General features: G+C 47.9%; 1 protein-coding gene across 4 annotated transcripts in view; it reads left to right on the top strand.

The window, feature by feature from the left end:
* MINDY4 (MINDY lysine 48 deubiquitinase 4) overlaps window positions 1-24458 on the top strand; it is a 146093-nt gene extending 121635 nt beyond the window's left edge. For all 4 annotated transcript variants that reach the window (XM_054237120.2, XM_054237121.2, XM_054237122.2 and 1 more), the window contains 3 exons: window positions 1024-1204; window positions 1747-1819; window positions 24031-24458. In XM_054237120.2, the coding sequence (XP_054093095.2) occupies window positions 1024-1204; window positions 1747-1819; window positions 24031-24079 (303 nt within the window). In that variant the 3' untranslated portion in view covers window positions 24080-24458. The remainder of the gene's footprint in view (window positions 1-1023; window positions 1205-1746; window positions 1820-24030) is intronic.
* The last annotated feature ends 3013 nt before the right edge of the window (window positions 24459-27471 follow it).

Here is a 27471-nt window from a genome sequence, read left to right as displayed (position 1 = left end):
GATTAGGCCAGAATCAGCCTGGCCCGTGGCACGTACATAGCCGAATAAACCAGGACCCAGGGTCAGGAGAGGCGTCGCCCAAGGAGTCGCTTCCTGGGGAACTGGGGGAGAGTGCACAGAGGCCAGGCATTCAGGGCTTCATAGGGGGCCCTTGTCACTCCTCTTCCCATTGCAGGCAGGAGGCTAGCGATGTGCCGAGGGCCCTGATGCTTATTCCTCCATATCCGTCCTCCCCAGGCACACTTCCACCATGAAATTCCCCTGCTTGGAATGCTTCTTATCCAAGTGTTGCCTCAACCTCAGTGCCCTGCTGCACCCTGAATTTCTCTGGCCCTCCATTCCTGGCACCCCACAGACTTCTCACTGAGACCTTTCCTTCCTGGCTCCCCAGGGCTCCATTCCTACCTGTCTTTACAGAACAGTTCTAGTTCCTGGGCTCCTGGCACTTCAGGGCATAGTCTGTCGAGCATGAGGCAGAGGTGCTATGGCTGAGGTGGGTGGGCAACCAGTGATGTGCCCCTTGGGAGCTGGAAGGGGGAAACCATTTCTGCTCCAATGAGGGATTTGGGAGATGCAGGATGTCCAAGGGCAAGCAAGCTCTAGGCCAGTGGACAAGCTGGATTTGCTTGGGGGTGTGGGAAGAATTGGTTAGGAGGTCACTGCTGTGGTGCAGGTTGGAGTCTGAGTAGATCTGAGGAAGAAAGGCTGGCAGTGGGGGAGCTCCTGGGTGCAGAATGGGCAGTACTGGCAACCACTAGATGTGGCGGATGAGGGGGCGGGTGGTGCTAGGTCTTCGGTCTGTTTGATGGGCTGTACGAGCAGCAGCAGGTGGGGTGGCAGGGCAGGGGTGGTCCTGGGAAACAACACAGTGGCTTGAGCAGCATGGGGAGCTCCCAGCATCAGACACAGATGTGATCTTCAACAGGGCCTCCTGAGATCAGCCCTGCCTTGGGTCAGACAGAAAAATGCCCTGGCCCCTTTCCCTGGGGACAACACTTCACATCAGGCCTCTTCCTCATCCAGGTTGGCTGCTTCCTGAAGACCCCGAGGTTCCCCATCTGGGTGGTGTGCAGCGAGAGCCACTTCAGCATCCTCTTCAGCCTGCAGCCAGGGCTCCTTCGTGACTGGAGGACTGAGAGGCTCTTTGACTTATACTACTACGATGGCCTGGCCAACCAGCAGGAGCAGATTCGGCTGACTATTGGTGCGGCCCCTACCACCGTCCCTGGGGAGCCTCCAGGCTGGTCACAGAACCAGCCTTCATATCCATTGCCACCCCCCATGACAGAGAGCAGTGCAGACTCACTCCACTGCCCAGATTGTGGGGGATCAGAGGGCGAATGCCAGCAGGGTCTTCCTGCAGGAGACGGCTAGAGCTGGGCCTTAAGCAGTGGGTGGCATTAAGGGTGTCAGGTGAAGCCTATACCACATGGTAAAGAACCCTGAATACGTCATGACAAGTTTGGATTTCTTCTTCAGGCAGTTGGAAGCCATGGAAGGTTTTGGAATCGGGGGTGATGAAATTGGATGTTTTTAGAAAGTATTGTGTAGCTGAAGTGACATAGGAGTGGGCACCAGTGAGTTGTGCAGGTGAGAATGGATGTCAGGGATGAGGGTGGGTCCAGTTGAGATGGAGAAGAGGGGACAGGGACTAGAAGGGGTCAGGTCCTGGGAGTGGTCTGTGCTGACCGCAGGGTGAGTGCAGGGCCCTGGGTGACGTGTGTGTGCCTCTCTCCTCCTTCCCAGATACCACCCAAACCGTCTCTGAGGACACAGACAACGACCTTGTCCCACCCCTCGAGCTCTGCATCAGAACCAAGTGAGTCAAGCCCCTCTCTGGCTTTGAGCCTCGCCCTGCATAGCTTTGAGGAGCCGTGGTTGGGGCGGTCAGGCCTGCAGGAAGGTGGGTAGGTTCCTGGACCACCCTGATTCAAAGGGGTGTGGTGACTGGAAAGACACAGCTTTCTCCACTTGTGGTCACTGGGGCCTAGGTTCGGTGAGATCTGCAGCGGTGATGCATCTTGACAGCTTCTGAGGCTGTCCTCATGGTGGGGGGTGGGGCTAAATAGGTACCTCTTGAAGCCCCTCCTCAAGGTAGCCGCAGCCAAATGTGGTGAGTACCATTAGGCCTGAAGGAGGCAGGACAGGGGTGCTTACCTGAGGATGGGGAGGCTTGAGCAGGATGGGAAGCTGGGGTGATCTGGTGCAGCACGGGGGGTGGCAGGAGGTGCTGCCTGGAGGTGCTGCCAGAGTGGCACCCTCTGCATCCAGAGGAGCGGGAGGAGCAGCTTGGCCACTGAACACTGAGCAGTGTGCCCGTCGCCTCAGAGCGGGTGGCGCCTTCAACTCCTCTGACAAGGCCCTCTGTATTTAAGGGAAGGCTGAGGCTCAGGCAAGGGGAGGGGAATGTTTGGTAACTGGGGCGAGTTGGGGCTCACCTCCCTGCTGCGTTCTCTGAGTGGGCCCTGGGCTGGTGGGGCCGTTGCTGTCAGAGGTGCTCCTCTCTCCCCAGCAGGCCCTTTACAAAGCCCTTGGGGAATGATCCGGGGTCCTCAGCATTCATGAGAAGAGCAGCCTGGGAGGGAGAGGCCTGGATCCTAGTCCCTTCTCAGGGAGCAGTGGAACTTGTGGCCTTTATATGAGTGTGGACTCTGGAGAGAAGTTGCCTGGGTTCCAGCCCTGCTGCGAGCCACTGGACCTCACCTTCCTGCACCTCACTTTCATCTGTAAAATGGGGGTGATGCGTACCTAGCTCACCGGACCTTGTGAAGAGTGCCTGGGACATTACTAAGTGCTCCACAGTGTTTGTGTTCACTGTGATAACCTCAGCCACTCCTGATTTGCTGTGACCTCAGAGAATCTCCATTTTTCTGCCTGTGAAATGGTTGGGGTTGGGGCAGGGGAATGGAAAATGGCGAGGCCATTTCCCAAGATCAAGTAATCTTGACTGCTCGATCCAGGGGGCACAGCGAGCTTAGGGTTGATGCCTACCACAGACAAGCGAGTCCTTGAGAGGAGCTGCAGAGAGAGAGAGAGAGAGAGAGAACTGTTCACATGGTGGAAACACCAGGAAGGGGAGTGGGAGGAACACTGAGACATCCTCAGTGTGCTTTGTCCATTTATCCATCCATCCGTCTGTCCGTCCGTCCATCCATCCACCCACTCACCTGCCCGCCTCCTGAGCCAGTGATGAAGCATTCTTGCAGGGTCATGTGTCAGTGGTTCTTTCGTCAGGAGGATTAAGGGCACCTGCAGGTTGCTTTTCTTTCATGTACAAAGGGCCACTCATTCAAAGTGATGAGAGAAAGCCAGCAGTGGGGACAGGAGGTGACAGCGGCCTTGGCATCTGTGCAGGGCAGTGTGGGAGGCCACAGGGCATCCTTCCTGCAGGTGGGCCTGCTGAGCAGGGCTCCGACTACATGCTGCACACAGCCTCTGCTCGCCTCTGGAGCTCCTGGGACCCTCTCTGAAGGCCTCCATCTGACTCTGTGTCTCTGTACCCCTCCCAGGGGGTGGCCCACCACTTGAGACCTCTCCACTGCCTCTTCTGGAATAACTCCTTTTTCCCCAGAAATTATTCCGCTGTATGATTCACCAAGCACCTCCCAGTGTGGGCCCAGGATTGGACCTCTTGGGCTCAGCCCTAATTGGCAGTTGTTTGAGATTGACCTGGGGCTTTGGCCAGAGCTCAGTCCAGAGTAAGAGTCTTAGTGTGTGTACATGGGCCTGAAGTGTCTCTTCCTCTTCTATTGGCTGCCTCCATCTCCCAGGACTTCCTTCCCCTGCCCCCATCTCCCAGGACTTCCTTCCCCTGCCCCTTGGCCACTTGGAAGCAGGTGGTAGGGAGATGATGTGGGAAGCAAAGAGGTTGCATGATTTGGGCCAGGGCCCTGCCCTTCCTTGCCTTTACATCTGCTCAGTGTTGTGTAAGCTTGGACAAGGCTGAGCCCCAGCATCTCCAGAGCAGTCGTGGATGGAAAATAGTTCTATTTGTGTGGCACGTGGGTTGAGGGGAGCCCGTATGCATTTGTGGCTCATGCATAGAGAAGGTTTGCTCCAGAGCAGTGGCCTTCAAGTTTCAGGGGCATCAAAGTCACCTGGAGAATGTGTTAAAACACAGATCACTGTGCTCCACACCCAGGGTTTCTGAGTTTTTGATTTAGTAGGTCCAGGGTAGGGCCCAAGAATGTGCATTTTTAAGTTCTCAAGTGATGCTGATGCTGCTGGTCTCGGGACCACACTTTGAGAATGAGGTGAATGACAGGTGAGGGCAGTGCCCTCCCCTTCTAACCTCCGCTGCCTTGTGGGAGCTAGGTATCAAGTGAGGCATTGATTCTCTGGCCCACCATAGGCCCTGGGACAGGGGTACCCTCTTCCTGGCTCCATTAGCTATCCCCTCATCCCCAGGTCAGAGTGTTCCATGTCTGCTAGGACTTTGCTGACACCAGCTGCCTGCCTGTTCCACTTTCCCCATCAATCCTCCGTCATAGTGGGTCGGGTCCACCTGGTCAGTTATTCCTAGAAAAGCTGAGTGGGTGAGTGGAGAGTGAGAACACTGCCCCCATACCCTCAGGTAGCATACCGCTGTAATGGGAGACAGCAGGCCCAGCCTTGTGGAATCCTAGTCCAAGGGGTTGGATTACAAAGGCGTGTGCTCTGTTTCATCCCAGATTCTCAGACAGCCCAAAGGGACTAGAGAAAGTGGCCTCCAAGGTCACTGAGGACCCACTTCCAGCAGGTCTGGCCTTGTGGGGGTAAGTTCTGCTGTCTCTAGGAAGGCCCCACCGTGTCAGGAAGGGGATACACATGATGCCATGGACTGAGCTCAGGTCATTTCAAAGGATGGAGTCAGAGCCCAAGCTGCTGATAAGATGCAGCTGCGTGCCCACAGCATCTTGTCCATCTCCTGGATAGGCTGCAGGGTAGGCCAGGGTGGTGGGCATGTGGAATTCCCTCATATCAGGTCAACCCTCATAGAACCCCTGGGCTGGACAGTATGGAAGAAACAGCTAAAACTTGGTTCCTCCTCTCAGGGAGTTTGCCATCAGCTACAAGTCAAGTTCAGAATCAATCCTGTTCGAGTCCAGGGAAAGATGCACCACCTACCCGTAAACCCAGCTCTGTTGCCATCTTCCCTGATGCACACAGCTAGTTGGCTGGCAGCTTGCTTGGCTCTACAGAAAGGCCTTTGGGCACCACCTGTTATCACCTCTTCTTTTACAGACAGGGAGATGGGGGCCTTTAGAACAGAGATGTGTGTCCCAGCCACACCTTGAGTCACAGGCTCTAGGGACTGCAGCTTAGGGTCTTGCTGTCCCAGCCCATTAGAAGGTCACTGAGTGGGCAGTGACTTCCCACCACCTGTCTTTGTTGCCACGGTGACATTGCACAAGCCCAGACTGCTGGTTTTGCCTTCAGAGAAGAACACCCTAATTCAAACCATCCCCAGACCTCATGTGTCTCTGCACTTTGGTGTGACGCAAATCTCGGCCTGAGAGAGTCTCCTGTTACCTTTGCTTGTGTCAGGAATGTAGGGTCTGTCTCCTGCCCCTTCCGTTGTACTCTAACCATCTCAGCAAAAACAGGCTAATTTACGGTCATTTCCAAACAAGACACACACAGTGATCTCTCATGCTTCCAGCCTAGCTAGAGTGAGGAAAATGAAATGGTTGTCAATAGTCCAGAGGAAAGAAGAAAAAACTCATAACCGGAGCCTGGGGCTGGGGCACAGATGTTTCTGTTTGGAGGCTCAGACAAGAAATTGAAAATGTAATTCCAGCTGGGAATGGTGCCTTTGAGGGGCTGAGGCAGAGCACCAGCCTCTCTCAGCTGCCTCCACTGCCTGCACAGCCTCCCGTTCAGCTTCTGTGCCGACACCCTTTTGCCCAGGCTCTCTGTCCATAGTGCCTTCCACCCATTGAAGGAGCATTCTCTGGGTGCTGTCACTCCCCACTGTCCACACAAGCCCTCTTCTGATGCCCTGCTGCCCACACTCACCTGCCCTGTGCTGGCTCTGCGGTCATCATGCTGTGTGAGCTCCAGAAGGTCTGGTTCTGCTCCCAGCCTTAGTTTCTCCCCATCTGTCCCTAGGGTCTAAGGATCCCTCTCCTGAGCTGCTGTGAGGTTGAGAGAAGAGCTGTGGGAGCACTCCCTTTCCTGTGAGCCACAAGGGCCTCTAGGAATGTATTAGGGAGGAGGAAGAATCAGATGGCAAGTTGAGCCAGGGCTTAGGAGCAGGCAGAGCGAAGGCAATCATGCAGGGCTTGGAAGCCTGAGCGAAGACCATGGTTTCCTCGATGAGTGCCTGGGAGGGCGGGGCCACTCCCTAAGCAGCCATCCAGGAGGAGCAGCTGACCTGGGAGGTTGGTGTTCATGCAGCGGCACACCCTCCTGCCACCTCCACCCGGAGCCCAAACTTCAGGCACTGGTGAAACTAGCTTTGTCTTGGAGCCTAGCCTGGGTGTTGACAGGAGCCCGTGGGTGGCCTGGCAGTCAGAGAACACTTCTGTAAAGAGGAATCTGGTTCCGATCCTGCAGGATGCTGGAACTGGCAGGGCACAGCAGGGGTTAAGACCCACGGGTGAGGGATATCCATGTGGCTCATCCTAGAACTGCTCCTGGTTCCAAATGGCTGGAGCACGGGAATGGAAACTTTTATTCGGGCCTGTTTGTCTGGAGATCCAAAGTGTGCAAGAGGAGTCCCTGGATGTGTTTCTATCAGTCAGGAGCTTTGAACTCAGGCCTGCCGTCTTCTGGCTGACACAGGTTCTATCAGGCATCTTTTGCCCCATGAAAAACACTGTTCATCAACGCTGAAAAGCAGTAAAGGCAGGTGACCACCCTTCTGTTGCAGTGATGCCCCTGGGGAGACAGGGCCTTATTTTCGGCCATGAAGTGCCCTTCTCTGTGATTTTGAGTTGACTTGAACATCAGGGACCATGGTATTTTTACGGAGCCAGTGGTCTCAGAGGGGTGATTTTGTGTCCCTGGGGTTGTTTGGCAATGTGTGAGGACATTTTTAGTTGTCATAGCCCTGGGGGAGGATGCCAGACATTTCACAGTGCACAGAACAGCCCCCACAACAAAGAATTAGCCAAAATGCCGAAGGTGCAGGAGATGAGAGCCCGGCTGTAAACTTGGCTGGCTGTCAGCCGCCTCCTGCATTGGCACTGATGAGCGAGTCTGGGACTTGGATTCTGCTCTTCTGCTTCTCAGAGGTGTTTCCATTTCATCCCTCCCCTTTCTCTGCCTGTCCCCAGTTGTTGGTTGCATATGCAGAGCACTTGTTACTTGTCCTTGTAATTGACTCACAGACTTTCTGAACCATTCAAACCATTCCAGTCGGGGAATGATTGGATTCATCCCCACACAAGCACAACCTGTGTCATGGCTCAGCCCTTTTGATTTTTAACATTTCTCTGCTTTGATTTTCTGTTGTAATTGCAGACCTGCTTCCCTCTGGTGTTTCCAGTTCTCTCCTTGCATTTGTACCTGTTGGCTAGATGGGGAGGGCTGGTTATGTCTGTAAAAAGCCTCAAAACCAAGCCCAACTCAACAGCCTGTCAGTAAGACTCAGCCACTGTGGTGTGACACAGATGCTGTCTAGTGGCACGAGGGTGACTCACCCCTGCACTGAAACATCTTGCCAGGATTCAAGGAATTTGTAAATTGGGAGCTCATAGGAGGTACTTCAGTCTGTCTGTCTGTGTCGGGAGGGCAAAGGCTTGGAAGGATACAGAGGGATGGGGTGAATGACCCTGGGGACCAGGCTGAGAGCAGGGATGTTGCTCTCCTTCCTGCCTCCCTTCTATCACCCTTGGGGAGTCTGGATTCAGGATGTGTTCCTTAGTGTCCAAGATTTCAATGCTTACCTGTAAATCTTAATAGAACAATAAAAGCTTTTTAATGACACACTCCAAACTACAAAGATGATGAACAGAACAGAAACAGTGAAAGTCTCACACTCTCATTGTGTTGCTGCAGATTGCTAAAGTGCTATTAACCCAGCAGATGTAATAGGTGAATTCAGTCCCCAGGAACCAGGGTCAGCACAGTGCCTTCCCAGCCTGCTTACCTCCAGAACCTACTCAGTTGTGTAAGCCAGAGCAGTGGCCATTTTCCTGCTGGTTGGTCCTGTATTAGCTACTATAGGACGTAATCAGACTCCACCCCCAAATAGTAGCAGCAGTGGGCACTCACCCCCGAGGAGCAGTCCAACTTTGCTAAGCCAAGCCAGTCTGTCTCCAAATATAGCCCCTGTGTCTCTTATTTGAGCAGTGAAGATGAATGCTGTGATGTGGATAAATTCCATCAAAGTGTCTCAACCCCAAAACCCAATAGACTCCTCTGGATCCGCTTGACACACAGAAGCCTAGTAAATAGTCTGAAGCACTTGGATACTGTGGAAGCACTTAATTCTTCCACATCCTGTGGAACAAGTGATGATGCTGGCCTTTTCACTTCAAAACGATTGTTGATGAAGTGGAGGTGGGGTTCTGAATGAACATAAGAGTGTTACTGTGCACTTCTTCTCACAGATTAGACTGGGGATGGATTTCACTAAGGTAGTTCTTTTAGTATTCTTGAAAAATCTCGGCCAGGCGCGGTGGCTCAAGCCTGTAATCCCAGCACTTTGGGAGGCCAAGGCGGGTGGATCATGAGATCAAGAGATCAAGACCATCCTGGTCAACATGGTGAAACCCCATCTCTACTAAATATACAAAAAATTAGCTGAGGATGGTGGCACATGCCTGTAATCCCAGCTACTCAGGAGGCTGAGGCAGGAGAATTGCCTGGACCCAGGAGGCGGAGGTTGTGGTGAGCCGAGATCGCACCATTGCACTCCAGCCTGGGTAACAAGAGCAAAACTCCGTTTCAAAAAAAAAAGGAAGGAGGACTCAAGATGGCGCTGTGAGAACAACCCAGGATTGGAGCTCTTCTCGTTGAATCCGCAAACGGTGAGTCAGAGCGGCATTTCCAGACTGATCTTTGTTGCCCACAGAACGGGGAAACTCCCAAGTATAAAAAAGACACGGGACGCCAGGCAGTAGGTCTGCCTGGCGAAGCCGGCAGCCAGGGCGGTAGCGGCCGGCCCTACCCAGCAATCCCCACAGGGCGCACTTGTCCGGGTGCCCTGTTGAACCAGCAACCTGAGACTTGAGAGGGCTGGACTTGAGACTGAACGAGACTTGGACAGTAGGCCAGCCCAGGGGATTGCAGGGATTGGGATACCCAGTGGGACGAACAAAACCGCGATTTCAAACTATCCCGAGCAGACGGTCCGAGACACACTGTGGGGGAGGGGCGTCCACCACTACCGAGGCAACCCGCCCCAACTGAGATACACGCCCACTGCTGACGCACCCAGCCGTTGCCGAGGCAACCCGCCCCAACTGAGATACACGCCCATTGCTGACGCAGCCAGCCGTTGCCGAGGCAACCAGCCCCAACTGAGATACACGCCCATTGCTGACGCAGCCAGCCGTTGCCGAGGCAACCCGTCCCTACTGAGATACACGCCCACTGCTGACGCAGCCTGCCGTTGCTGAGGCAACACGCTACAACGAAGAGACTCCGCCGCAGGGCGTGGCGGAGACCACTGCAGAGCCGGCAGGAACAGCGCGAATCACACAACAGCAGGGCAGAGCCTCGGCAGCCAAACAGTAGCTAGTCTGCCTTCTAGCTGGGCAGGACACCTGATCGGACATCCAAAAATAAAGCCCAAACCCCTCAACACAGAGCATTTGAGGAAAAAAAAAAAAGGGGGGGGTTTTTAATGAGCTCTGTTGCAGCAGAATAAAACATAGCAGCCTAACAGCCCTGAATGAACAACAGAGTGCACAGCTCAGCAATTAAACCCCTATAAAGTACAAACTGTCTCCTCAAGCAGCTCCCTGACCCCTCTATATCCAAAAGACTGACATTAGGCAGGCATCATCCTGGGACAAAGAGAGCAGAAAAAGAAACTGGTAGCATCCCTCGCTGTGCCACAGCTACTAGAGGTGCACCCCAGACAAGCAGGGTCTGGAGCGGACCTCAGCAGTCGTACAGCGAAGGGGCTAGACTGGTAGAAGGAAAACCAAGCAACAGAAATACTTCATCATCAACATTCTGGGTGTCCACTCAGAGACCCAAACAAAAAGCCAGCAACTACGCAGATGACCAGCGGACAAATCCACAAAGATGGGAAGAAACCAGCGCAAAAAGGAGGAAAACACCCGAAACCAGAATACCTCGCCTCCTAGAAAGGACCAAAACTCCTCACCAGCAAGGGAGCAAAGCTGGACGGAGAATGACTGTGACGAAATGACGGAATTAGACTTCAGAAGATGGATAATGAGAAACTTTTGTGAGCTAAAAGATCATGTATTAAATCAATGCAAAGAAACTAAGAACCTTGAAAAAAGATTTGAAAAAAGATTCGAGGAAATGATAACAAGAATGGATACCTTAGAGAGGAATATGAATGAATTAAAGGAGCTGAAAAACACAATACGAGAACTTCACGAAGCAAACACAGTTTCAATAGCCGAATTGACCAAGCAGAAGAAAGAATATCTGAAGTCGAAGACCAACTCAATGAAATAAAACAAGAAACCAAGATCAGAGAAAAAAGCGCAAAAAGGAATGAACGAAGTCTCCAAGAAATGTGGGACTATGTGAAAAGACCTAACCTACGTTTGATAGGTGTACCAGAAGGGGACGAAGAGAATGAATCCAAGCTGGAAAATACTCTTCAGGACATCATCCAGGAAAATTTCCCCCACCTAGCAAGACAAGCCAACACTCAATTGCAGGAAATACAGAAAACACCACAAAGATATTCCGCAAGAAGAGTAACCCCAAGGCACATAATCGTCAGATTCAACAGGGTTGAAATAAAGGAGAGAATACTAAGGGCAGCCAGAGAGAAAGGTCGGGTCACCCACAAAGGGAAGCCCATCAGACTCACAGCAGATCTCTCGGCAGAAACACTACAAGCCAGAAGAGAGTGGGGGCCAATATTCAACATTCTTAAAGAAAAGAACTTTCAACCCAGAATTTCATATCCAGCCAAACTGAGCTTCAGAAGTGAAGGAAGAATAAAATCCTTTGCGAACAAGCAAGTACTCAGAGATTTTGTCACCACCAGGCCTGCTTTACAAGAGCTCCTAAAAGAGGCACTACACATAGAAACGATCAATCAGTACCAGCCATTCCAAAATCACACTGAATGCTAAAGAGCTTCAACATAATGAAGAATCTACAACAACTAACAGGCAAAACAGCCACTTAGCATCAAAATGGCAGTATCAAATTCACACATAACAATATTAACCCTAAATGTAAATGGACTAAATGCACCAATCAAAAGACACAGACTGGCAAATTGGATAAAAGTCCAAAACCCATCAGTGTGCTGTATCCAGGAAACCCATCTCACATGCAAGGATACACAAAGGCTCAAAATAAAGGGATGGAGGAAGATTTACCAAGCTAATGGAAAGCAAAAAAAAGCAGGAGTTGCAATTCTCATCTCTGATAAAATAGACTTTAAAGCAACAAAGATCAAAAGAGACAAAGAAGGCCATTACATAATGGTAAAAGGATTGATACAACAAGAAGAGTTAACGATCCTAAACATATATGGACCCAACACAGGAGCACCCAGATACATAAGGCAAGTTCTTAATGACTTACAAAAGGACTTAGACTCCCACACAATAATAGTGGGAGACTTTAACACTCCACTGTCAATACTAGACAGATCAACCAGACAGAAAATCAACAAGGATATCCAGGGCTTGAACTCAGACCTGGAGCAAGCAAACCTGGTGGACATTTACAGAACTCTCCACCCCAAATCCACAGAATACACATTCTTCTCAGCACCACATCACACCTACTCTAAAATTGACCACATAATTGGAAGTAAAGCACTGCTCAGCAAATGCAAAACAACTGAAATCATAACAAACAGCCTCTCAGACCATAGTGCAATCAAGTTAGAACTCAGAATTCAGAAACCGACCCAGAACCGCACAGCTTCATGGAAACTGAACAACTGGCTCTTGAATGTTGACTGGGTAAACAACGAAATGAAGGCAGAAATAAAGAAGTTCTTCGAAACCAATGAGAATGAAGACACAACGTGCCAGAACCTCTGGGACACATTTAAAGCAGTCTCTAGAGGAAAGTATATAGCAATAAGTGCCCATATGAGGAGAATGGAGAGATCCAAAATTGACACCCTATCATCAAAATTGAAAGAGCTAGAGGAGCAAGATCAAAAAAACTCAAAACCCAGCAGAAGACAAGAAATTACTAAGATCAGAGCTGAGCTGAAGGAGATTGAGACACGAAAAACCCTTCAAAAAATCAATAAATCCAAGAGCTGGTTTTTTGAAAAGAACAACAAAATAGACAGACCAGTAGCCAGATTGATTAAAAATAAAAGAGAGAACAACCAAATAGATGCAATAAAAAATGATAAAGGGGAAATCACCACAGATTCCACAGAAATTCAAACCATCATCAGAGAATATTACAAACAACTATATGCGCATAAACTAGTAAACCTGGAAGAAATGGATAAATTCCTGGACTCCTGTGTCCTCCCAAGCCTAAACCAGGAGGAAGCTGAAACTATGAATAGACCAATAACAAGGTCTGAAGTCGAGGCAGCAATTAAGAGCCTACCTCACAAAAAAAGCCCAGGTCCAGACGGGTTCACAGCCGAATTCTACCAGACACACAAGGAGGAGCTGGTACCAATCCTTCTAAAACTATTTCAAACAATCCAAAAAGAGGGAATCCTTCCCAAATCATTTTACGAGACCAACATCATCCTGATACCAAAACCCGGCAGAGACCCAACGAGAAAAGAAAACTTCAGGCCAATATCCATGATGAACATAGATGCAAAAATCTTCAATAAAATATTGGCAAGCCGATTGCAATAGCAAATCAAAAAACTTATTCATCATGATCAAGTAGGATTCATCCCGGGGATGCAAGGCTGGTTCAACATACACAAGTCTATCAACGTAATTCACCACATAAACAGAACGAAAAACAAAAACCCCATGATTATCTCAATTGACGCAGAGAAGGCATTTGACAAAATTCAACAGCCCTTTATGCTAAAAACCCTCAATAAACTAGGTATCGATGGAACGTATCTCAAAGTAATAAAAGCTATTTATGACAAACCAACAGCCAATATCATACTGAGTGGGCAAAAACTGGAAGCATTCCCTTTGAAATCTGGCACTAGACAAGGATGCCCTCTCTCACCACTCCTATTCAATATAGTACTGGAAGTTCTAGCCAGAGCAATCAGGCAAGAAAAAGAAATAAAGGGTATTCAAATAGGAAAGGTGGAAGCCAAATTGTCTCTATTTGCAGACGACATGATAGTATACCTAGAAGACCCCATCGCCTCAGCCCAAAAACTCCTGAAACTGATAAACAACTTCAGCAAAGTCTCAGGATATAAAATCAATGTGCAAAAATCACAAGCATTCGTCTACACCAATAAAAGACTTAAAGAAAGCCAAATCAAGAGCGAACTGCCATTCGCAATTGCTACAAAAAGAATAAAATACCTTGGAATACAACTCACAAAGAACGTAAGGGACCTCTTCAAGGAGAACTACAAACCACTGCTCAATGAAATCAGAGAGGACACAAACAGATGGAGAAACATTCCATGTTCATGGTTAGGAAGAATTAATATCGTGAAAATGGCTATACTGCCCAAAGTAATTTGCAGAATCAATGCTATACCCATCAAGCTACCATCGACTTTCTTCACAGAACTGGAAAAAAACACCATGAACTTCATATGGAACCAAAAGAGAGCCCGCATAGCCAAGTCAATTCTAAGCAAAAAGAACACAGCGGGGGGCATCACACTACCAGATTTCAAACTATACTACAAGGCTACAGTAATCAAAACAGCATGGTACTGGTACCAAAACAGAGATATAGACCAATGGAACAAAACAGAGGCACCGGAGGCAACACAACATACATACAACTATACAATCTTTGATAAACCTGACAAAAACAAGCAATGGGGCAAGGATTCCATGTTTAACAAATGATGTTGGGAAAACTGGCTAGCCATGTGCAGAAAGCAGAAACTGGACCCCTTCCTGACACCTTACACTAAAATTAACTCCAGATAAATTAAAGACTTAAACATAAGACCTGGCACCATAAAAACCCTAGAAGGAAATCTAGGCAAAACTATCCAGGACATAGGAGTAGGCAAGGACTTCATGACCAAAACACCAAAAGCATTGGCAACAAAAGCCAAAATAGACAACTGGGACCTAATGAAACTCCACAGCTTCTGCACGGCAAAAGAAACAGTCACTAGAGTGGATCGGCAACCAACAGAATGGGAAAAAATTTTCTCAGTCTACCCATCTGACAAAGGGCTGATATCCAGAATTTGCAAAGAACTCAAACAGATTTACAGGAAAAAAACAAACAAGCCCATTCAAAAGTGGGCAAAGGATAGGAACAGATACTTTACGAAAGAAGACATATATGAGGCCAACAATCATATGAAAAAATGCTCATCGTCACTGGTCATCAGAGAGATGCAAATCAAAACCACATTGAGATACCAATCTCACGCCAGTTAGAATGGCGATCATTAAAAAATCTGGAGACAACAGATGCTGGAGAGGATGTGGAGAAAAAGGAACACTTTTACACTGTTGGTGGGAGTGTAAATTAGTTCAACCATTGTGGAAGACAGTGTGGCGATTCCTCAAGGCCTTAGAAATAGAAATTCCATTTGACCCAGCAATCCCATTACTGGGTATATATCCAAAAGACTATAAATCGTTCTACAAGAAGGACACATGTACACGAATGTTCATTGCAGCACTGTTTACAATAGCAAAGACCTGGAATCAACCCAAATGCCCATTGATAATAGACTGGATTGGAAAAATGTGGCACATATACACCATGGAATATTATGCAGCAATCAGAAATGATGAGTTTGTGTCGTTTGTAGGGACATGGATGAATCTGGAGAACATCATTCTCAGCAAACTGACACAAGAACAGAAAATGAAACACTGCATAGTCTCACTCATAGGTGGGTGATGAAAAATGAGAACACATGGACACAGAAAGGGGAGCACTACACACTGGGGTCTATTGGGGGGAAAAGGGGAGGGCCAGTGGGAGGGGGAGGTGGGGAGGGATAGCCTGGGGAGAAATGCCAAATGTGGGTGAAGGGGAGAAGAAAAGCAAAGCACACTGCCATGTGTGTACCTACGCAACTGTCTTGCATGCTCTGCTCATGTACCCCAAAACCTATAATCCAATAAAAAATAAAAAATAAAAATAAATAAATAAATAAATAAATAAAATTTAAAAAAAGGAAGAAAAAGAAAAATCTCTTTAAAATGTATGCAGATTTTTTTTGCACATCCAGAACTGTTTTTTTTTTTATTGATTTAGGTTTTATTATTCTTATTAGTTTATTTTTTTATTGCATTTTAGGTTTTGGGGTACATGTGCAGAACATGCAAGATAGTTGCATAGGTACACACGTGGCAGTGTGATTTGCTGTCTTCCTCCCCTTCACCCACATTTGGCATTTCTCCCCATGCTATCCCTCCCCAGCTCCCCCCGCACACTGTTCCTCCCCTATTCCCCCCAATAGACCCCAGTGTGTAGTGCTCCCCTCCCTGTGTCCATGTGTTCTCATTGTTCATCACCCACCTATGAGTGAGAATATGCAGTATTTCATTTTCTGTTCTTGTGTCAGTTTGCTGAGAATGATGTTCTCCAGATTCATCCATGTCCCTACAAAGGACACTAACTCATCGTTTTTGATGGCTGCATAATATTCCATGATGTATATGTGCCACATTTTTCCAGTCCAGTCTATCATCGATGGGCATTTGGGTTGGTTCCAGGTCTTTGCTATTGTAAACAGTGCTGCAATGAACATTCGTGTGCATGTGTCCTTATAGTAGAACGATTTATAGTCCTTTGCATATATACCCAGTAATGGGATTGCTGGGTCAAATGGAATTTCTGTTTCTAGGTCCTTGAGGAATCACCACACTGTCTTCCACAATGGTTGAACTAATTTACACTCCACCAGCCATGTAAAAGTGTTCCTATTTCTTCACATCCTCTCCAGCATCTGTTGTCTCCAGATTTTTTAATGATTGACATTCTAACTGGCGTGAGATGGTATCTCAAGGTAGTTTTGATTTGCATTTCTCTGATGACCAGTGATGATGAGCATTTTTTCATATGTTTGTTGGCCTCACGTATGTCTTCTTTTGTAAAGTGTCTGTTCATATCCTTTGCCCATTTTTGAATGGGCTTGTTTTTTTTTTTTCTTGTAACTCTGTTTGAGTTCTTTGTAAATTCTGGATATCAGCGCTTTGTCAGATGGGTAAACTGCAAAAATTTTTTCCCATTCTGTTGGTTGCCGATTCACTCTAGTAACTGTTTCTTTTGCCATGCAGAAGCCGTGGAGTTTGATTAGGTCCCATTTGTCTATTTTGGCTTTTGTTGCCAATGCTTTTGGTGTTTTGTTCATGAAGTCCTTGCCTACTCCTATGTCCTGAATGGTTTTGCCTAGATTTTCTTCTAGGGTTTTTATGGTGCCGGGTCTTATGTTTAAGTCTTTAATCCATCTGGAGTTAATTTTAGTGTAAGGTGTCAGGAAGGGGTCCAGTTTCTGCTTTCTGCACATTGCTAGCCAGTTTTCCCAACACCATTTATTAAACAGGGAATCCTTTCCCCATTGCTTGTTTTTGTCAGGTTTATCAAAGAATGTATGGTTGTGGATATGTTGTGTTGCCTCCGATGCTTCTGTTCTGTTCCGTTGGTCCATATATCTGTTTTGGTACCAGTACCATGCTGTTTTGATTACTGTAGCCTTGTAGTATAGTTTGAAGTCCGGTAGTGTGATGCCTCCTGCTGTGTTCTTTTTGCTTATAATTGACTTGGCTTTTCGGGCTCTCTTTTGGTTCCATATGAAGTTCAAAGTGGTTATTTCCAGTTCTGTGAAGAAAGTCAATGGTAGCTTGATGGGGATAGCCTTGATTCTGTAAATTACTTTGGGAAGTATGGCCATTTTCACGATATTGATTCTTCCTAACCATGAACATGGAATGTTTCTCCATCTGTTTGTGTCCTCTCTTATTTCGTTGAGCCGTGGTTTGTAGTTGTTCTTGAAGAGGTCCCTTACGTTCCTTGTTAGCTGTATTCCTAGGTATTTTATTCTCTTGGTAGCAATTGTGAATGGCAGTTCGCTCTTGATTTGGCTCTCTTTACATCTGTTATTGGTGTATAGGAATCCTTGTGATTTTTGCACATTGATTTTATATCCTGAGACTTTGCTTATCAGTTTCAGGAGTTTTTGGGCTGAGACAATGGGGTCTTCTAGATATACTATCATGTCGTCTGTAAATAGAGACAATTTGGCTTCCTCCTTTCCTATTTGAATACCCTTTATTTCTTTTTCTTGCCTGATTGCTCTGGCTAGAACTTCCAATACTATATTGAATAGGAGTGGTGTGAGAGGGCATCCTTGTCTAGTGCCGGATTTCAAAGGGAATGCTTCCAGTTTTTGCCCATTCAGAATGATATTGGCTCTTGGTTTGTCCAAAATAGCTTTTATTATTTTGAGATATGTTCCATCAATACTGAGTTTATTGAGGGTTTTTAGCATAAAGGGCTGTTGAATTTTTGTCAAAGGCCTTCTCTGCGTCTATTGAGATAATCATGTGGGGTTTTGTTTTTGGTTCTGTTTATGTGGTGAATTACGTTTATAGACTTGCGTATGTTGAACCAGCCTTGCATCCCCGGGATGAATCCTGCTTGATCATGGTGGATAAGCTTTTTGATGTGCTGTTGCAGTCGGCTTGCCAGTATTTTATTGAAGATTTTTGCGTCTATGTTCATCATGGATATTGGCCTGAAGTTTTCTTTTCTTGTTGAGTCTCTGCCGGGTTTTGGTATCAGGATGATATTGGTCTCATAAAATGAGTTGGGGAGGATTCCCTCTTTTTGGATTATTTGGAACAGTTTCAGAAGGAATGGTACCAGCTCCCCTGTGTGTCTGGTACAATTCGGCTGTGAACCCATCTGGACCTCGGCTTTTTTTGTGTGGTAGGCTCTTAATTGCTGCCTCAACTTCAGACCTTATTAGTGGTCTATTCATAGTTTCAGGTTCCTCCTGGTTTAGGCTTGGGAGGACACAAATGTTCAGGAATTTATCCATTTCTTCCAGGTTTACTAATTTATGTGCATAGAGTTGTTTGTAATAATCTCTGATGATGGTTTGAATATATGTGGAATCTGTGGTGATTTCTCCTTTATCGTTTTTTATTGCATCTGTTTGGTTATTCTCTCTCTTCTTTTTTATCAGTCTGACTAGTGGTCTGTTTATTTTGTTGATCTTTTCAAAAAACCAGCTCTTGGATTTATTGATTTTTTGAAGGGTTTTTCGTGTCTCTATCTCCTTCAGTTCTGCTCTGATCTTAGTTATTTCTTGTCTTCTGGTAGGTTTTGAGTTTTTTTGATCTTACTCCTCCAGTTCTTTCAATTTTGATGATAGGGTATCAATTTTGGATCTCTCCACTCTTCTCATGTGCGCACTTATAGCTATACATTTTCCTCTAGAGACTGCTTTAAATGTGTCCCAGAGATTCTGGTATTTTGTGTCTTCGTTCTCATTGGTTTTGAAGAACTTCTTTATTTCTACCTTCATTTCATTGTTTATCCAGTCAACATTCAAGAGCCAGTTGTTCAGTTTCCATGAAGCTGTGCGGTTCTGAGTTTGTTTCTGAATTCTGAGTTCTAACTTGATTGCACTATGGTCTGAGAGAGTGTTTGTTATGATTTCAGTTGTTTTTCATTTGCTGAGGAGTGCTTTACTTCCAATTATGTGGTCAGTTTTAGAGTAGGTGTGATGTGGTGCTGAGAAGAATGTATATTCTGTGGATTTGCGGTGGAGAGTTCTGTAAATGTCTATCAGGTTTGCTTGTTCCAGGTCTGAGTTCAAGTCCTGGATATCCTTGCTAATTTTCTGTCTGGTTGATCTGTCTAATATTGACAGTGGAGTGTTGAAAGTCTCCCACTATTATTGTGTGGGAGTCTAAGTCTCTTTGTAAGTCATTAAGAACTTTCCTTATGTATCTGGGTGCTCCTGTATTAGGTCCATATATATTTAGGATCATTAGCTCTTTTTGTTGTATCGATCCTTTTACCATTATGTAATGTCCTTCTTTGTCTCTTTTAATCTTTATTGCTTTAAAGTCTATTTTATCAGAGACGAGAATTGCAACTCCTGCTTGTTTTTGCTCTCCATTTGCTTGGTAAATCTTCCTCCATTCCTTTATTTTGAGCCTTTGTGTATTCTTGCATGTGAGATGGGTTTCCTGGATACAGCACACTGATGGGTTTTGGATTTTTATCCAATTTGCCAGTCTGTGTCTTTTGATTGGTGCATTTAGCCCATTTACATTTAGGGTTAATATTGTTATGTGTGAACTTGATACTGCCATTTTGATGCTAGCTGACTGTTTTGCCCATTAGTTGATGCAGATTCTTCATTTTGTTGATGCTCTTTAGCAATTAGTGTGATTTTGGAATGGCTGGTACTGGTTGTTCCTTTCTATGTGTAGTGCCTCTTTCAGGAGATCTTGTAAAGCAGGCCTGGTGGTGACAAAATCTCTGAGTACTTGCTTGTTTGCAAAGGATTTTATTTTTCCTTCACTTATGAAGCTCAGTTTGGGCGGATGTGAAATTCTGGGTTGAAAATTCTTTACTTTAAGGATGTCGAATATTGGCCCCCACTCTCTTCTGGCTTGTAGTGTTTCTGCCGAGAGATCTGCTGTGAGTCTGATGGGCTTCCTTTTCTAGGTGACCTGACCTTTCTCTCTGGCTGCCCTTAGCATTTTCTCTTTCATTTCAACCCTGGTGAATCTGACGATTATGTGCCTTGGGGTTCCTCTTCCTGCGGAATATCTTTGTGGTGTTCTCTTTATTTCCTGGACTTGAATATTGGCCTACCTTGCTAGGTTGGGGAAATTTTCCTGGATAATATCCTGAAGAGTATTTTCCAGCTTGGATTCATTCTTTTCGTCACATTCAGGTACACCTATCTAACGTAGATTAGGTCTCTTCACATAGTCCCATATTTCTTGGAGACTTTGTTCATTCCTTTTTGCGCTTTTTTCTCTAATCTTGGCTTCTCTTTTTATTTCATTGAGTTGATCTTCGACTTCTGATATCCTTTCTTCTGCTTAGTCAATTCGGCTGTTGAAACTTGTGCATGCTTCGCAAAGTTGTCGTATTGTGTTTTTCAGCTCCTTCAATTCACTCGTATTCCTCTCAAAGTTGTCCATTCTTGTTATCATTTTCTCAAATCTTTTCAAGTTTATTAGTTTCTTTGCATTCAGTTAGAATGTGTTCTTTTAGCTCACAGAAGTTTCTCATTACCTACCTTCTGAAGTCTGATTCTGTCATTTCATCACACTCATTCTCTGTCCAGCTTTGTTCCCTTGCTGGTGAGCAGTTGTGGTCCCTTGTAGGAGGTGAGGTGTTCTGGTTTCGAGTGTTTTCCTCCTTTTTGTGCTGGTTTCTTCCCATCTTTATGGATTTATCCACCTGTTGTCTGAGTAGTTGCTGATTTTCCGATTGGGTCTCTGAGTGGACATCCAGATTGTTGATGATGAAATATTTCTGTTTCTTAGTTTTCCTTCTAACAGTCTGGCTTCTCTGCTGTAGGATTACTGAGGTCCACTCCAGGCCCTGCTTGCCTGGGGTACACCTGTAGCAGCTGCGGAACCGTGAGGATTGCTACCCGTTTCTTTTTCTGCTATCTTTGTCCCTGAATGATGCCCGCCAAATGTCAGTCTGATCAGTCCTTTGTGAGGTGACTCTTTGGATATACGGGGGTCAGGGAACTGTTTGAGGAGACTGTCTGTACTTTATTCTTGAGGAGACAGTCTGTAGTTTTTAGGAGCTCAAGTTCTAAACTGTGAGTTCCGTTGTTCGTTCAGGGTTGCTAGGCAGGTACGTTTAAGTCTGCTGCAGCAGAACTCATAAAGCCCCTTTTTCCCCTCAGTTGTTCTGTCCCAGGGAGTTAGGGCTTTATTTATGAGTATCCATTGCACTGTCCTGCCCAGCAAGGAGGCAGTCTAATCACTGCCTGCCTGTAGGGGCTATGCTGAGCTGCCGTGGGCTCCACCCTGCTGCCGTGTGTAATTCCCTGTAGTCCTGTTTATATGGGTGTGGTTAGAGCTGCCGTGGTGATGATGGCCTGCCTCTGTAGTGACGGATTCTCTCTGTTATGGCTGGTTGCCTCGGCAATGGCAGGCTGCGTCAGCAATGGCAGTGTACCTCCGTAGGGGTCAAGTGCCTCGGTAATGGCGGATGCCCTTCCCCCTCCGAGCTCCACCATCCTGGGTTCAGCTGTGCTTGCTGTGAAACTCTCAACCCTGAGTGTTTCCAATTGCTGTTTTGTTTTTGTGGGGGTGGGACTCGCCGAGCCTGATCACCTGGCTCCCTGCCTCAGAGCCCTTTTTTTTTTTTTTTTTTTTTTTTAAGTTGAACGGTTGACACTCTCCCAGGTGTTCCAGTCACCTGCTGAAAGGGCGCTGGGATATGTGTGATTTCCCATGCAGCAACCCACTGCGCCGGCTGGAGCCACATTGCTGCCCGGGAATCTCTTGGCCTGGCTTTCTGTTTAAGTCCTGTTTAATCAGATGAATGTGCTAATCTGCCTTCCGAAATCTCCAACTGCCGGTTTAACAGGGCAACCAAACCAGTGTATTTTGTACGGAGTGCTGCTGCACTGCGGCCCTGGCTCAAACAGCCGCGCCGGCCCAAACAGCTGTGCTGGCGGCCCGTGTGGCTCCTACACCTGGGAATCTCCTGGTCTGTGGGCAATAAAGATCCGTCTGGAAATGCGGCGTCCACTCATCATCTGTGGATTCACTGGGAGCTGCAATCCTGAGTTGGTCCTACAGCGCCATCTTCTCTCTCCAGCAGCCCATCCAGAACTGTTTCTAAGCATTTGTGACCAGAAGGATCCCAGGAACCAAATGGTTCAGGTGGTAAACGCTCTCATGCAGGCAGAAAAGGATTGGTTGCCAAAAGGCCATACAGCCCGATTTTGGGTGAGATCTTTCAGCATCACTGGACATCACCAAATGACATGGAGGAAGACGTGGAGAAAGTTTGGGACACAGTTGCCCCAAACAGTGTAACATTCCTGGCTGAGCGTGTTTTCCAGCATCCACCCATTTCAACCTTTTATGCCGAGTGTTTTAACAAGAAGATACAATTCAGCGATTCTACTGGGACAAATCAAAATTTCTTGGGCTGTTGACTAGGGAGCACAATATAGGGCAGGACTGCGTCTTGTGTCTGAACAAGGATGAACGTGACATTCTCTGATGGTATGCACAATCTATCCTCACAGAGCCCTGGGTGGAGCCAGGAGGAGAATGCAATATAATTGCTCCCAAATGGGCTGTATGCAAATATCTTCCACACCAAACCTTTCTATGGGAGCAAGAAGCACAGAATTTCCACCAAGATTTTTTTCTCCAAATGACAAGAAATCTTTTTGCTCATTTGAAGAGAAATGGAATGGTGTAAAGTATTCAGAATATGCAGGGGGAAAATCCAGTCTTTACAGAAACGAAGAATTTATCTGTAACCAAGAGGAAAGTGAGTTGCAAGAACGGAGTGAGTATGAACCTTGCTGCCTCTGGAAGGGACACTTCAACCTGAAAATCGGAGACTTTGATGTGGCAATTGAAGCAAAGCACTGACTTGAAGAAAGGCAAAGAGCAGAAGCCTAAGAAAGGAAGAAAGATTCAGTAGAAGTCCAGGCTTTGTCATTAAGATGGGGAACAGTGGGTTGAGGAGGAACCATTGACTGAGACCCCTTGGTGCTTCCAGGCCTTCTGTTGGAAAATGCAACTGTGTTACTGTGAGAGAACCTGTTCACACCTTTCTTATCGCAGTTCCAACGTCAGGAGTCCTAGACTTTCTGGATGTAGATGTACACAGTTCAGTTGAAGTGAGAAAAGCTTCCTCTTTTTCTTCTTCCATGGCAGTTAGATTTTCTTCAGTCTAAAGGTTTTGAAAACAAGATGTCTGTTCCCTGCCCGAACCTCGTGCTTTGGAAAGCATTTATGAATTCCAGCCTCAAACTCTGCACCATAAACTGCTGTGAGATGCTCAACATCTGTTTGCTAGTTCATATAGAGTCTTAGGATATCTGTACATGTATAATATACCTAGTGCCAGATTTGGCATAAGTACTCCATCTTCTATAAATTTCATTCCTCTGAGTGTTTTTAGAAAATTAGCACCATGTGTTAAAATCAAGTGTTAGGAAATGTCATGGTCAGTAACAGTAACTAACTTTTGTTTTGCAGCTGAACTTTTATTCAGTTGTCTCTCACCCTGGACTGCAATTTATACTCTGTGCTGCTTCTGGTAAAAAGCAAACAAACAAAAAGCTGTCCTGTTACTGCCCACAGCCCTTCACTGCCTTTCTGTGACTCTCGGTAAAGCCCAGGACCCTTACCTGACAAGGTCCTGCCAGCTCCCCGGCCCCTCCGCACCCTCTCTCCCCGTTGTTCTGCACTTAGCCATATCTAGGACTGCACAGGTGCTTCTATAGTGCCAACCATTGGGCCCCACTGGAGAGCATCTGGTCCAGATGTGTGTGGATCATTCATGTCAGCGGAGGGCCCAGTGGTGCCAGGTGCAAAATAGGTTGTGGCACAAAAGAATGCATCACCTGCCGCCTGGCCTTTCTGGGGTCCTGGGTGTATTTGTGTTTCATAAGAGATTGGTGTGTGGTTTTCTGTGTGAGTTTGGAGGGCTGAGATGAGCAGGATGGAAACTGAACTATTCAAAACCTCCAAGACAAAACCTTCAGGAAGTAGAGGAAAGAGATGGGCTCTCATCTGGGCCTCTGAAGCTTGATCTCTTTTTTTTTCTCTCTCTCTCTCCTCACTCTACACTTAGGTGGAAGGGGGCATCAGTGAACTGGAATGGCTCAGACCCCATCCTGTGACCGCTGGATGTGGGTAAACCCTGTGGTCCACCACTCATCACCGAGGATGACACCTGAACCCCAGGCCTCTGGGGCAAGTCTCTGAGAAGAGTGTCACCTCAGCCAGGGTCAGCATGGCTGTAGAAGCATCCAGAGCCTCCCTACCCCTTCCATGAAGGGCCCACCCAAGACCATGCTGGGGACCCAGTGTGTTGCTACGTCCCCTCCCAGCTGAGCCGTGAATGCTGGGTACTAGAAGGAGGTTGCCAGCGTTTCCGCTGCCTTCGACTGCATCCCTCCCCTGCTTCCCGCTGGATGGTCCCTCGCCCAGGCCTGTGATGTGGTTGGCCCCGGGGACTCACTTCTGGTAGCTGGCTTTCTATAAAATGAGTCAAACCTGTGTCAAGGGCCTAGACACATTTGTTCTATTGCTGCCCAGGGTGTGGCATGCACTGTCTGTGCTGATCATGGCTGGTATGGGGAAGGTGGTGGGGTGATTTGCTCCCCAGAGCTCTGGTGAGGCCCCAGGAGAATGGAGGTGGACCTGGAGGGTAGGCTGGACCTGGCCAAGTAGATGTGGGAAAAGAGCCTTCCAAGGAGAAGGAGGGACCTCTTGGCCATTATGGTGTGGGGAGGGCAATAGGACAGGGATAAACAGAGGGACTGGGGACTGGGTGTGGTCCCTGGTACCTGACAGGAAGCATATGGGGAGAGGGCTGACTGAAAATGTGGGTGGACAGAGCCTGTGAAGCCCCTCACATTCCAGAGCAAAGATGGCATAAGTTGTAATAGGAAAAGTGTGATACTCACTCATGAAGGGGAATAGCAGTCTGAGCCTTGTTTTGTTACCCCATGAGTTTCAAAAAGATGAGAACACCAGAAGTGCAATGGCATTGCCAATGAAGAAGGGGGTGGGGAGAGAGGGTCATGTGAAAAGCACAGTGAAGGACTCTTCTGCAGTGGTTCACAAGAACAGGTTGGATGCAGGAGCCCAGGGGCACAGCACTAGCCTCCCGGGGTTTCTATCTCATGGCTGCCCATGTGAGAGCTGCCATCCCCGTACCCCACTCTGTGCCCAGTGAGTGCTGCGGTTGGGAGTCTGAGGGGGCTGTGCAGAGGTGGGTGTGTACACACAGGAACCAGGGGATGTACCCCTGCTGTGTCTGCCCTGGCCCAGGGAGAAGCCTAGGAGAGCCACCAGCATGGGACAGCAGCCTGTCCCCAGCTTCCTTGTGCCCCTGGGGCTCAGGACACTAGCAGTTCAGGAGCTGTGTCCCTCTGCAGTGCTGACTAGAGGAGACCCCTGTAGGTGCCAGGCACGTCGTAAGTAAAACTGGCATTTGGTGATGACAACGAAAGCGCTTGTCTTGTGTTCTTGTGGATGGGACATGTGTAGAGGCCTCACTGTCAGTCTTTGGGGAGAGGCAGGTGGAGAGCAAGCCAGGCCGTGAAGGAAGTGGGAGGGTAGGGACTGTCCTGTCCGGCCTGTGCTGAGGCCCCAGTGGGGATTGCTATGTAAACTCTAGCAGCCATTCACAGCAGGTTTCCAGCAGAAATGCTTCCTATATATCCCTGAAATGTTTATGCATTTGTTTTCCTTGGCCAGGGATAGGGCACTCCAGCTGAGCGCCCAGGCAGAGGAAATCGGTTTCCCAGCAGCAGCCTTGTTTATCAGCCTGGGAAGGAAAAGTATGTCTTTTCAATGAAACTCATTTAACCTCCTGACCAAGGTCCCTTTGGCAGGGCTGGAGAAAACAAACTATTCCCAGTGTTGCTGGAGAAGACCATTTCCAACAAATTACAGACCTGCTTCTCTAGAAGTCGGGTACACTGTGCAGTTTGATGCACGTTGCCTAGGTTTTCCTGGAATGGAAGATGAGCAAAGCCCAGCACCACCCTCCCCAAACCCAGATACTGAGACAAGTCCTTGGTGCTGCCACCAAGCCTGTAGGAATGAAATACAGGCCCTTGACTCCTCACCCCTGGGCAATCTCCATCCAAAGGGACAGAGTTTTCTGGAGAGGCTGTGGGTGGGTTTCAGAGGGTCCAGAGCCGCCCAGATTGTGTGAAAGTTTCTGCTCCTCTTGCAGTGGTCATTTTGGGAGAGGGAGTTGTGGTTAGCTTTTGTCAACTTTCTACCATGCCTTTGGAGTCCTCCCCAGATGCTCAAGCTGGCTGTGGCTCCTCCGGGGAGGAGGGGGCAGGGAAGCAAGGTCTTACCCTGTCCTGCAGTGGTGCTGGGTGCTGCTGTGGGCCCTCTGATGGGCACATAGGAAGTGCTGGCCGCCTCTTTTATGAGGGAGCTTCCCACCGCTAGGGACTTCCCCCAGTTAGCTGGTCCACCCTCCAACTGCTGCTGTGGCAGCTCTGCAGCCCCTCTGCCGGAGCCAGCCTCTCCTCCACCACCTTTATGGAAGACCCAAGTCTTCCTTCTGCAGGATCCACACTTGAACTGTGCAAAGTACCGACATATCATTGCCTCCCAAATCCCAGAGATCAGACCTTCCCCATGCAGCCCATCTGCTCTGTCACTGTCAGGAGCTGCTCACCTTTAACCTTCCCCACTCCATGGGAGTGTCCCATACCCTTGGGGTACACATCAGGCTTTCAGGCAGTCTCCTTGAAGTCTCCCTCCCTTGGCTTTAGAAGTAGAGATTCACCCTCTCTGTTCCCCATGGGTGGGGAGCACAGATGCCTCTCTCCAAAGACATTCTCACTAGCCCCTGGCCTCTTCGACTGCCAGCCCAATACTTTCTTCATCCTCTCTCATGATGGGAGGACCATTCGAATCACTCTCACTGTTAGTTCTACATAGCGGCAGCACCTGTCGGAAGAGCAGTTTCCAGAATGGCAAGAATTCCCTGGGGGTCAGAGCTGGGCCAGGGCTTGGAGGGGCATGGAGGCTGTCCTGTGGCAAGGTTTATCCAGACTCCACCTGATTCCTCCCCAGGGTCTCCATGTCTGAGCCCAAAGGGAACACAGGGACGGGGATGGGACTCAGCCCATCCAGAGCACCAGCCCTGGAAGAGAAGCAGCAGCACCCACCTCCCGTGAGGGCCAGGGCTAGTGAAGTCTGAGGCTTCCACAGGCCCTTGGCTCTGCTAAGCCAGGGTGGCACAGCAGGGTGTCTGCCCCCCTGCCCTAGTCCAGATTCACCACTCAAAGTGCTGTCCTCAGACTGGCAGCAGCATCGCCTGATATCCGGGCTTAGAAATGTGGACTCAGGCTGCGCCCGGAACTACTGGGTCAGAGTCTGCACTTTCACAAATCCTCAGTTGAATCTGAGGTCAAGTTTTAAAGCTCTGCTCTGGAGGTTGTGATTTTGTGGGAAGACAGTGTGGAAATGCACAAGTAGCCCCAAAATGAAGTACTGAGGGCATACGTGGGAGGCTCTCGTGGGCACGTGAGGAGGA

This window comes from Callithrix jacchus, chromosome 11, assembly GCF_049354715.1.
Source record: "Callithrix jacchus isolate 240 chromosome 11, calJac240_pri, whole genome shotgun sequence".
Lineage (NCBI taxonomy): Eukaryota > Metazoa > Chordata > Mammalia > Primates > Cebidae > Callithrix > Callithrix jacchus.
This window is presented reverse-complemented; position numbering and strand designations above follow the sequence as displayed.